A 12564-nucleotide genomic window follows, 5' to 3' on the forward strand; every position below is an offset into this window, starting at 1 on the left:
GGGTGACTGAGCTGCTCCCCCTATCTCTAAGGGTGACGCCCAGCCACCCTACGGAGGAAGCTCATTTCAGCTGCTTGTATCCGGGATCTCATTCTTTTGCTCATGACCATAGGTGAGGGTAGGAATGAAGATCAACCGATAAATCGAGAGCGTCGTCGGCCTCGGATTTAGAGGTGCTGATCTTCATCCCAGCTGCTTCCCACTCGGCTGTGAACCGTGTCTGTGCACGCTGAAGGTCCAGGTTTGATGGGGCCAAGAGAACCACATCATCTGCAAATAGCAGAGATGAGATCCTGTGGTCCCCAAACTGGACCCCCTCCGGCCCCCGGCTGTGCCTAGAAATTCTGTCCATGTATATAAGGAACAGAACCGGTGATAAAGGACACCCCTGCTGGAGGCCAACGTGTACAGGGAACAGGTCCGACTTACTGCCGGCAATGTGAACCAGACTCCTGCTCCGGGAATACAAGGACCGAACAGCCCTTAACAAGGGACCCTGGACTCCATACTCCCAGAGCACCCCCCACAGGACATCTCGGGGGACGCGGTTGAACACCTTCTCCAGATCCACAAAACACATGTGGACTGGTTGGGCGAAGTCCCATGAACCCTCAAGCACCTGGTGGAGGGTATAGAGCTGGTCCAGTGTTCCACCATCAGGAGAACCTGGTGGAGGGTATAGAGCTGGTCCAGTGTTCCACCATCAGGAGAACCTGGTGGAGGGTATAGAGCTGGTCCAGTGACATCCCAAGATATCTAACTGATCTGAGGTATGATTATCATGTGGCTCTAAAATCAAGATAGTTCTGCTTTATACATTTATTATAAAGGTAAGAGTCAATGTGTGCCATCAAATGTGTCGTACAGCCAGATCTCTTGTAAAGTGGTGTAAACTGAAGAAAATCTCAATTAATTTGAGTATTTCTCGGCTTTACCACTTCTAAAGACTGCCAACACATCATAGCAGGGTTCTCACACTCCCATCTGATGCATCCCAACCACAATTACTTTATTTAGCATTTCAAATGATAAAAACACATTTTCCCACTCAAAACACAGTTTTGGCAAACAGAAGAAGAAAGAACACATTCAGAAGATCGATTCCACTCACAGTAACAAACTAATACATTTTATTTCAATAAATATAGAGAAAATATAAATAGCCATGTCTTTGTAAAGAGGTTACTGTTTGCCATTTTGTATTATTATAAAATATCTTAAATTAACTGTGGCAATTTGAGAAATACATTTATATTTTTTATCCTATTTAACTATGAAAGTGACCCTCAAATAAACAGTGGCTTCCACCTGATGAGTTTTTTTTGTTTTGCTTTTAATAAATTTTTTCAAACAAACATAAGCGTATAGAACATGCAGCATTCTTATATTGTACATACTTTTTCAATACCGACTTAGGATATTAAAAAAACACAACTTTCTTCCTCCTCCCCTCTCATTTTCCTCATATTAATATAGTCTTTTGTCATTAAAGAAATAATAATTAAAAAAAGTTTTAGACCCCTGAATTAGTTTCACTGTCCTGCAATACACCAAAATAAAAAGTAACTTATATACACGTTAAAACATGCTGTCACCCTCAGTGGTTTTCAGTGTTCATCAATGATGTTCAAGCACAGAGTTTCAATGTTGTGACAGTCATCATTAATCAGGTGCTTCAACTGTAAAGACAAAGGGACCACCATTGCAAAAACAGCCCAATTCCCAATAAGTGCGGCTTTGTTAAAATTCAGTATTCATTATTAGTTGAGAACAAAACTCAAATGCACGAGGAAAAATGTATTTCAAATCAATTAAATGATGTAAATGCACCTTCATGAACTTGTGTACCGTGTGTTCTCACTTCACTGCCATTGTGTCGAGGTGGACACACCTGTTTAACAAACCATGAACAAATAATGAAGTGAGCTTCTGAATGGGTTACTCAGGTTCAACATGTCCATCCTGGAACCTTTGCAGTAGCAGTGTTTCAGAAAAGTTTGAGTGGCTCTGAGCACCGTTGTTCTGTAAACAAAGCTTTTATTTCAAACAAAACATTGACTGCACTTAGCAATACAATTCATTTATTCTCACAAACCCTGTTTATATTTTGTGTTTCTGTCTTTTCCCAAGAATCTTTCGAACAGACTTGCAGTACCAACAGCATCCATGAGGGGCAGTGTTGGGATCAGAAGTGCAACAAATGGTGGACAAGTTGCTGTCCCCAATAAGTTCCTTCTTTTTCTTACAAAATGATTTTTACTCTTCTTTTCCCTTTACTTGGCATTTGGCTGGTATGATCCTTCGTAGCGGTGCCCCCTGCTGGACTGAAAGTACTGTCCAACACACTGGATGCTTGGGGGTAGAGACCCGGTGACATTTACACCATGTGAAGCACACATATCCATCTGTGCGTATATGTAAAGAACTTCCCAGTTTGTCCACTAAGGGGTAACTAAACTTATCACTGTGGATGTGGCTTTAGCATGAAACAATCAAAGCTTGGACTGGATCGGGACGATAACAGGATTTTACCTCCATCTTAATCCATTTGTTTCCCCCTGAAGCCGGTGATGAGATCAATACTGGGATGATATGGTGGAGCGAAGAAGTTTGGCCAACAGGTCTGGAGAGAAACCTTGTGGTAGACAGGATTTGGATAAAGTTCCTATTTACAGGTTATTTTGTTGTCTTTTCGCTGCTGCAGCCCTCCAACAACAGAGAAACAACCGTCACAACCCGGGAGGCTAAAGTTTTATTGTCAACCAAACAACTTCGCGTCTCATGAAATGTTCCAGCTGCTTCTCCTGCCGTGAATAAATAACAAGTCATTAGGTAGCGATGCAGTTCACGGTGTGTCAGTGGGCTTTTCAAACTCCTGGACGACGAGCGGCCTCACGGCCAGCTGCCGGGCGCTGGTGCCCGAGGCGTCCTGGCAGTCCGGGAGGCCCAGCTGCAGCAGCGTCCGCACGGCTTCAGGGTGCTGCCCGATGGACGCCATGTGAAGAGCTGAGGAGGCGAGGAGCAGTCAACATGGCCGGGAGCATTGCATTGCATACGTTAGACATCCTTTACCTCATGAATCACTAATTGACTTTCAAACTTTCTGTAACATATAGAACAATCTAGTAGCCGTGTAGAGGAACACGTCCAGACATCGGTAGTTTCATTTCTCTCCACAGACAAGTTTGACCTTTTTCTTTGGTCAAGCCCGTTGTTATTTTATGTTATGTGTTTATGATCTGGGGGAGCATGTGGACAGCAGCTGCTGAAAGTAACTAAAAACTTACTTGTAATCTAGCTTAGTCACTGTTAAAGGAGTTACTAGTAATCAGATTACGTTGTCAAGTGAACTGCGGGAACACACATTGAGCACATCGGGGGTCTTTACCTGTCCTCCCCTTGTCGTCTCTGGCGTGAAGATGGGCTCCGAGCTCCAGCAGGGTCTTCATCATGGACGTGTGACCCTCCTGAAAACAAAACAAACTGACAGACTGGACCGGGTCCTGGGTCGTCCTGCACCCCCCCAGTACCGGAGTGGCTCCACACAACCAGAGAGGAGAGGACTGGAGGGGATTACTTTCAGTGGCTGTCCCACATGACCTCGAGCGGCCTATTTCCAAAATGGCTGCAGTCTTTAGCAAGATCAAAACAAAAGTATCAGTATTACAAGTCAGCATTAATGTGGTGTGAATTACATGCTGGTGAAACCTGTGAAGACGTTCCAGATCCCCAGGTCAGGAAATACCTGAAAAGGGACTCTGTGCATGGCTCCTATTGGTCCAGCCTGACAAGTCCTGAACCACAATGTTCCCATATGGCCAGGATCACTCCGGACCTGGTCCGGGATCAACAAACCTCATCCACTGACAAGGAATCTGTTTGTTTAGGAAAGTTGCTGTATTTCCCAGATTAAAGATGACCTTCATGTTGTTGTTCAGACAGAAAAATAAGGATCTCATACAACAATGTGAGAGTTGTGACATATTTGTCACTAGGAAACTCTCCACCCCATCACCAGGCTTCTATCCTGATTCATCCACTTCAGGGCTGCAGGGCGGGGGAGTCCGTCCCAGCGGACTGTCCAGGGCAGGTCTCACCATGGACAGTTCACCAGTACCAGCAGAGACACGCTCCTTCACTGGTACAGAGTTCAGAGTCACCAGACAGCACAGTGAAACATTTCTGACCTTGGCAGCGTAGTGCAGAGCCGTGAGCTGGATGTTCGTTGCTCTCTGGTTGATGTCCACATGTAGCTCCTGCACCAGGAAGCGCAGCGCCCCCTCCTGGCCTGTGATGGCCACCTGGTGCAGCGGCCCAGACCCCAGGATGTCGGCCGTGGTGGGAGAAGCCTGCAGCACACAGAGCATGTCAGTAAAGCGTCTGAAAGAGCGAAGGCGCTGCGTTTCGCTCCACCTGGTGCTTCTCTAAAAGCAGCCGGGCCACGGACACGTGTCCATTCCGGACGGCGTCCATGAAGGGAGTGACGCCACAGCTGTCCCTGCTGTCTGGACTGTAGCCACATCTGGACCAGGAAGAGACAGAGAGTCATCATGGAGCTCACAGCAAGCAGCTGTTCTAACCCACAACCTCCCAAGCACATTGATTCAAATGACTCTCACTTTTTAATCATTTGAAAGTAGATTTTGTGGTTTGAGTGCAGGTCTAAAACGGCCAAATGAAACTTCATGAACCACTCCTTTATTTTCTTAAGCCACTAGATGGCGCTGTCTGCTCAACAAATATTTGAAAGCACACTTCCATCGCCCCTCTTTCAGCCTCGAGCTTCAGACCAAGAGCGCCATCTGGAGGAGACAGAAAATAACCGAGTAGTTCATGAACCTTCATTTAGCCATCATCACCGTCATATTCTGAAAGTCCCAGGCATTCTACTGCTGAGTGGAACAAGTTACAATTTCCATAGCATTTAAATGTGGGTTTAAATGCATTAAAACAGACTATAATCACACATTTTCTGAACTTGTAATGAAATAAAAACCACTCAATTAATGCGGCGAAATGGCACAATCCAAACATCTTCAAATAAGTATGTATATGTATAGTAGTATTTAGAGGAGGGGTAAATCATTGCTTTATGGTTGTGAACATGTGAAGCTTCTTTGTCCTGATGTCCAGGTGAGGTAACATCATTGGTCGGTTTCTATCCACACACAAACTCAGTGGTATTGCTGGCTAAGCTAACCATTCCAAACATATAAATCAAACAGGGTCATGTTAAAAAGCAGCCACCTACCTGTCCAGCAGGATGCTCACCACCTCCTCACAGCCGTGCATGGCTGGACAGAGAACAGAAGGGTCAGGTCTCCTCAGCCCACCAGTACCAACGTGTGCAGCTGCTCCTGGGCAGCCTTACCTGCGGTGTGCAGCGGCGTCCTGCGCGTCTTGCTCTCCGTCCTCCAGACGTCCGGAGCGACCAGCAGCAGGTGCTGGACGACCAGCGGGTGGCCCTCCCTGCAGGCCACGTGGAAGCAGTTCCAGCCGTCCTTGTTCCTGAGCGCCGGGTCGGCTCGGTGCTGCAGCAGCTCCTGAAGGACCGCCAGGTCCGGGCGAGTGCACGCCATCATCAGGGGAGTCCTGGAGAGGGCCGCAGGTCAGGCTGGCCCAGGAACACTAAACCACTCTACTTATATCATGGAGGATATGCAGGCTTTATTTTGACCATTTAAATGAATAGCTTCACATATTTTGAAGCCAAGAGTGTAATCTTTCAAATAACTCAAGTTGCAACTTTATTTGCTATTTGTGGTATGGGAACCACATTGGAAGAATGTGCAAAGAGTTCAGAAAGTGCACTGTCAACTTTCACTGTATTTTGCAACAAGATACATTGTTTAAGTTTGCAATGTGTTGAAATTGTACTTATTTTTGAAGATATTACATTTTCCTGCATGTATTCCATTTATGATAGAAAGATAGATAGATAGATAGATAGATAATAACTTTAATCATCCCCGAAGGGAAATTGTTTTGTTGCAGCAATCTGGTACCTAGGAATGTTATAAAATACAATAGAATAGAATATAAAAGTAGGAAATAAAAATATACAAATATACAAATATAAAAATATCTGGGTAGGACATAAATTATCTGGGTAGGACATAAATTATCTGGGTAGGACATAAAATATCTGGGTAGGACATAAATTATCTGGGTAGGACCTAAAATATCTGGGTAGGACCTAAAATATCTGGGTAGGACATAAATTATCTGGGTAGGACATAAATTATCTGGGTAAGGACATAAAATATCTGGGTAGGACATAAAATATCTGGGTAAGGACATAAAATATCTGGGTAGGACATAAAATATCTGGGTAAGGACATAAAATATCTGGGTAGGACATAAAATATCTGGGTAGGACATAAAATATCTGGGTAAGGACATAAAATATCTGGGTAGGACATAAAATATCTGGGTAAGGACATAAAATATCTGGGTAAGGACATAAAATATCTGGGTAGGACATAAAGTAAAACACAGAACGGAACATGAGCACTTAGAAATAAGCGTGAGTAATTATATTGAGGCTCTGACGGAGGTCGAAGAGTTAAAAGTCTTATTGCCGTGGGGAGGAAGGACTTCCTGTAACGTTCCTTAGAGCAGCAGGTTGGATCAGTCTCTTGCTGAAGTTGCTCTTCAGCTGGTCCAGTGTCTTGTGGAGGGGGGGGGGGGGGGGGGGGGGGTGGGGGGGTGGGGGGTTGTCCATGATTGCTAGCAGTTTTGCCAGCATCCTGTCCTCCACCACCTCCTCCAGGTGACCAGCTTGGAGCCGACAACAGACTCTGCCTTCCTGATCACTTTGTTCAGTCTGTTGGCGTCCTTTGCCTTGAGGCCCGCACCCCAGGACCCCCCAGGACACCCCAGGACCCCCCAGGACACCACAGGACACCCCAGGACACCCCAGGACACCCCAGGGCACCCCAGGACACCCCAGGACACCCCAGGACACCACAGGACACCCCAGGGCACCCCGGGACACCCCAGGACACCCCAGGACACCGCAGGGCACCCCAGGACACCCCGGGACACCCCAGGGCATCCCAGGACACCCCAGGACACCCCGGGACACCGCAGGACACCCCAGGACACCCCAGGGCACCCCAGGACACCCCAGGACATGGTGCTTGCGACAACAGACTGATAGAACATGTGCAGCATCTTGTTGCAGACATTAAAGGACCTGAGCCTCCTCAGGAAGTGAAGCCGGCTCAGGCCCTTCTTGTAGAACCTGTGTGTTGGTGGACCAGTCCAGTTTATGGTCCAGTGTGACACCCAGGTACTTATAGGAGTCCACTAAGTCCACGTCCTTCCCAGTCCAGTTTATGGTCCAGTGTGACACCCAGGTACTTATAGGAGTCCACTAAGTCCACGTCCTTCCCAGTCCAGTATATGGTCCAGTGTGACACCCAGGTACTTCTAAGAGTCCACTAAGTCCACGTCCTTCCCAGTCCAGTTTATGGTCCAGTGTGACACCCAGGTACTTCTAAGAGTCCACTAAGTCCACGTCCTTCCCAGTCCAGTTTATGGTCCAGTGTGACACCCAGGTACTTCTAAGAGTCCACTAAGTCCACGTCCTTCCCACTGATGCTGACTGGAGAGGGCAGGGGCTTGTTCCTCCTGAAGTCCACCACCATCTCCCTGGTCTTCTCCACGTTCAGCAGCAGGTGCTTCTCCCCACACCACTTCACAAATCGCTCCACCAGGACCCTGTACTCCGCCTCCCCCCCGCCCCCAACACACCCCACAATGGCCGTGTCATCAGAGAATTTCTGCAGATGACACGACTCAGTGCAGTACTGAGGAAGGGGGACAGTACAGTTCCCTGGGGGGCCCCGATGGTACTGATCAGACCACCAGACACACAGTTCCCTGGGGGGCCCCGATGGTACTGATCAGACCACCAGACACACAGTTCCCTGGGGGGCCCCGATGGGACTGATCAGACCACCAGACACACAGTTCCCTGGGGGGCCCCGATGGGACTGATCAGACCACCAGACACACAGTTCCCTGGGGGGCCCCGATGTTACTGATCAGACCACCAGACACACAGTTCCCTGGGGGGCCCCGATGGGACTGATCAGACCACCAGACACACAGTTCCCTGGGGGGCCCCGATGGGACTGATCAGACCACCAGACACACAGTTCCCTGGGGGGCCCCGACGGGACTGATCAGACCACCAGACACACAGTTCCCTGGGGGGCCCCGACGGTACTGATCAGACCACCAGACACACAGTTCCCTGGGGGGCCCCGACGGTACTGATCAGACCACCAGACACACAGTTCCCTGGGGGGCCCCGACGGTACTGATCAGACCACCAGACACACAGTTCCCTGGGGGGCCCCGACGGTACTGATCAGACCACCAGACACACAGTTCCCTGGGGGGCCCCGATGGGACTGATCAGACCACCAGACACACAGTTCCCTGGGGGGCCCCGATGGGACTGATCAGACCACCAGACACACAGTTCCCTGGGGGGCCCCGATGGGACTGATCAGACTACCAGACACACAGTTCCCTGGGGGGCCCCGATGGTACTGATCAGACTACCAGACACACAGTTCCCTGGGGGGCCCCGACGTTACTGATCAGACGACCAGACACACAGTTCCCTGGGGGGCCCCGATGGGACTGATCAGACCACCAGACACACAGTTCCCTGGGGGGCCCCGATGGGACTGATCAGACCACCAGACACACAGTTCCCTGGGGGGCCCCGATGGGACTGATCAGACCACCAGACACACAGTTCCCTGGGGGGCCCCGACGTTACTGATCAGACGACCAGACACACAGTTCTGTAATCTCACAAACTGCGGTCTGCCCGTCAGATAGTCATGGACCCAAGTGATGAGGGGAGCAGCAACCTCATGTTCTCCAGTTTGGCCTTCAGCAGTCTGGGCTGGATGGTGTTGAAGGCGCTGGAGAAGTGGAAGAACATGATCCTGACTGAGGAGTTGGGTCTGTCCAGGGAGGAATACGCCTTCTGCAGCAGGTAGATGATTGCATCATCAACCCCAACATGTGGCTGACATGCAAACTGCAGGGGGTCTTGCGATGGGCACACCAGCGGTCTGAGGTGTGCCAGGACCAGTCTCTCCATGACCTTCATAATGTGAGAGGTCAGTGCCACTGGCCTGGAATCCTTCAGTGCAGCAGGGCGTCCTTTTGTGGGCACGGGTCCAGGCAGGATGTTTTCCAGAGCACTGGCACTCTCTGAAGGTGTAGGCTCAGGTTGAAGAGGTGCTGCAGAACTCCACAGAGCTGGCTGGAACACACCTTCAACACGCGAGGGCTGATGGAACACGCCTTCAACACGCGAGGGCTGATGGAACACGCCTTCAACACGCGAGGGCTGATGGAACACGCCTTCAACACGCGAGGGCTGATGGAACACGCCTTCAACACGCGAGGGCTGATGGAACACGCCTTCAACACGCGAGGGCTGATGGAACACGCCTTCAACACGCGAGGGCTGATGGAACACGCCTTCAACACGCGAGGGCTGATGCGGTCCGGTCCGGCAGCTTTCCTCTGTTTGAGCCTCTCCAGCTCTCTCCTCACCTGGCTGGATGTGATGTGGAGTCCAGACGGGGGGGTGGGGGATATGGCAGTGTCTGAGGTGGAAGGTGGATGAGTTGGAGGTGATGAGGGTGGGGCAGGGGGGTGTCCACCGCAGGAGGTGGTGGGGAGCTGTGGTGGCTGGGAGGATGTCCAGTTGGTGGGAGGTGTGAAAAGGTCTGTGGTGGATGTCAGCAGGGGGCAGGGAGGTGTTAGGGGTGATGGGGGCGGTGGGGGGGTTGTAGCTAGTAGGAGCAGTAGAGGGGCCGCCGGGCGTGGAGGTGTTGAACCTATTGAAGAATGTGTTCAACTCGTTGGCGTGTCGTTCCTCCCCCTCAGCTGCAGTCCCACCTCTCCGCTGGAAGCCGGGGGTCTCTCTCATCCCACTCCAGACGTCCCTGCTGTTGTTTTCCTCCAGTTTGTGTTCCACTTTTCGTCTGAAGTTGTCCTTGCTCTCCCTGATGCTGCGCTTCAGTTCCCTTTGTACCCGTTTGAGTTCTGCTCTGTCCCCTGATCTGAAGGCCTTCTTCTTCTCATTAAGAAGGGCCTTCAGGTCGCTGGTTGAGCTTTAACATTTGAATTTATGGCTGCTTGTGCGTTATTGTGTCATTTCTCTCTATCTTCTCCGGAGCTGAAATGTGTTTGACACGGCTGTCCGCTGTCCCTACAAACATCTATTTGCTTTTAAATGTCTTAATTCATATTGACTTTACATGACTAGTTTATTTCCCAGAGTTTTGCTGCCAATTCTTAATTATTATTTTTCCAAAATGTAAATCATAAAAAATGTCCATATTAAAGTAAATATAATTTCAACAATATGGCATCTTAAACAATGCGTTCTGATGCAAAAAACTGACATTTTGAAAAAATCTCAAGTGTTATTTCGCAAAATATGTTACTTTTTCATAAGAAGCTCAGTCAATGTTTATGTTTTGGAACATAAGTGTATAGAAGTTATGTTTCACATATATGAAAATGTTCTCCTTCTAGCCGGATTTGAACCAGCAACCTAAGGATTTCAGTGTAAAGCCTCTACAGTCCTCCACTCTACCAACTGAGCTAACGAAGGGCGATGACATCACAGTCTGAGGCAATCCGTGGTACACAGACGTCCACACACACACTGCTGGGGTTCCACACACTCCATTTGGGGATGAGTGAAAACTATGACTTTAAGGTTTCTGCTCAGTTAACCAGATCTAACCACGTGGCCTATAGCTCCTCTTTTTCTCTGAACTTTTCTTTTCTTCATCTGGACAAAAACACATTTCCTTCACGCTGGACTCGAACCAGGGACCCAAGGATTCCAGCGTGAAGCCCTCCAGTCCTCTGAGGACTTGTGTTTATTGTTAAAGGGACAGAAGCAATGGAAGCATCGCTGAGTTGCTAGCTGTGTAGACATCTCCTTTGAGAAGCTGTGTAGACATCTCCTTTGAGAAGCTGTGCAGACATCTCCTTTGAGAAGCTGTGTAGACATCTCCTTTGAGAAGCTGTGCAGACATCTCCTTTGAGAAGCTGTGTAGAGATTTTTGGAAGACTACTTTTATGACTAGTAAAGCAGAACAAAACAAAAAGTGGTGGTACGCTGTACCTTGAGCTGTTGTAAGCTTGTGTTTCCTGCTGGGGAGGAATAAAGCTCTCTACTCTCTCTCTAAAATGAGGGAGTTCACCATCTGATCACGTGACATCCTGTCATAACTTGCGGGAAATGAGAATAAACATATCAAATCCACATTTCTCTATTTTAACCACGTCAAAAGCCCAAGTCGTTAGATAATTGTTTATGTCAATGAAATGTATGATGCGGAGAAAAACAAGTTCCTTCGAGCCGGATTTGAACCAGCGACCTAAGGATTTCAGCGCCTCGCCTCTACAGTCCTCCGCTCTACCAACTGAGCTATCGAAGGGAACGAAGACCGCCCGCCGAAACTAGCTCTTTATATCCCACAGAGGGCACTGTCGCTACGTCACCGTGACGTCACCGTGCGCTCACCAGTCAGCCTTCTTGAGGCTGTCGACCCTGGCTCCTTCCCGCAGCAGGAGGCTCACACACTCCCTGTGGCTCATGGACGCCGCCTCGTGCAGCGGCCTCTTGTAGTCGTTGTTGTGCGCCTCCACGTCCACGCCCACCGTCCGGAGGAGGAAGTCCGCCACGTCGCGGTGTCCGTGTCTGGAGGCGTAATGCAGCAGCGTGTCCCCGGAGCGGCCGTAGTGTTTACCCCGGGCGGTGTGCACCGCCTCCGGGCCGCCTGACGCCAGCTGCCGCTGCAGAGAGGACAAGTCTCCCTCCTGACAAAACTTCACCAAGCGTCTCAACGTGTCAGCGTCCATGCTGGCAGGAGGAGGGGAACAACCGTCTCTTCTAACTGTTACTAAGAAGACACGCTGGAGACGTGTTTACCCCTTCATCCTTAAATGGACGCTCGTTGCAAACGATGGCCAACAAACACCTTTCACTGGAATCTTTCCTTCTACAGCAGGGGTGTCCAACATGAGGCCCGGGGGCCAGAAGCGGCCGCCAGAGGATCTAATCCGGCCGCCATGAGATTTTTATTTATTTATTTTTTTAAGTATAAATACGAAACCTGACAGAGGCTGATCTAAAAACACTAGATTGGTAAAAATGACATTCAAAACCTCCCTTGGTCAGAATTAATTAATGCGTCTGTGGAGGTCACATGACGCAACACCTTTCACAATAAAACAATGAGTCCAACTTGTGTGAAGTGATACTTTAGACACGTAGACTCAAAACAATTTCCAGATGATGACAAGTTGTTTAGAATAGACTGGCAAATTCTTGCCGTTACAAAAGGATCAAAAGAAGGAAAGACTTTGACATTTGTCCAGATCTGCAGTTTAATGTGATGTTTGACTTGTTGGCCTCCAGAGGTCAGACCAGGTTGATGTTTCCCCTCAACTGAAATGACTTTGACCCCCCTGTTCTACAGTATATGTTTCCTATATACAAAG

General features: G+C 49.0%; 1 protein-coding gene across 1 annotated transcript; it reads right to left on the minus strand.

Moving 5' to 3' along the window:
* Positions 1–1457: 1457 nt before the first annotated feature.
* On the minus strand, positions 1458–12000 carry ankrd16 (ankyrin repeat domain 16). Its single transcript, XM_080518665.1, has 7 exons — positions 11585–12000; positions 5372–5592; positions 5252–5294; positions 4414–4522; positions 4188–4349; positions 3389–3467; positions 1458–3006 (listed from the first exon to the last, which is right to left on the minus strand). Exons 1-7 carry the CDS (start codon positions 11920–11922, stop codon positions 2846–2848), a joined length of 1113 nt encoding a protein of 370 aa, XP_080374791.1. The 5' UTR covers positions 11923–12000; the 3' UTR covers positions 1458–2845.
* Between the last annotated feature and the right edge of the window lie 564 nt (positions 12001–12564).

The sequence above is a fragment of the Blennius ocellaris genome (genome assembly GCF_963422515.1).
Source record: "Blennius ocellaris genome assembly, chromosome: 22".
NCBI lineage: Eukaryota > Metazoa > Chordata > Actinopteri > Blenniiformes > Blenniidae > Blennius > Blennius ocellaris.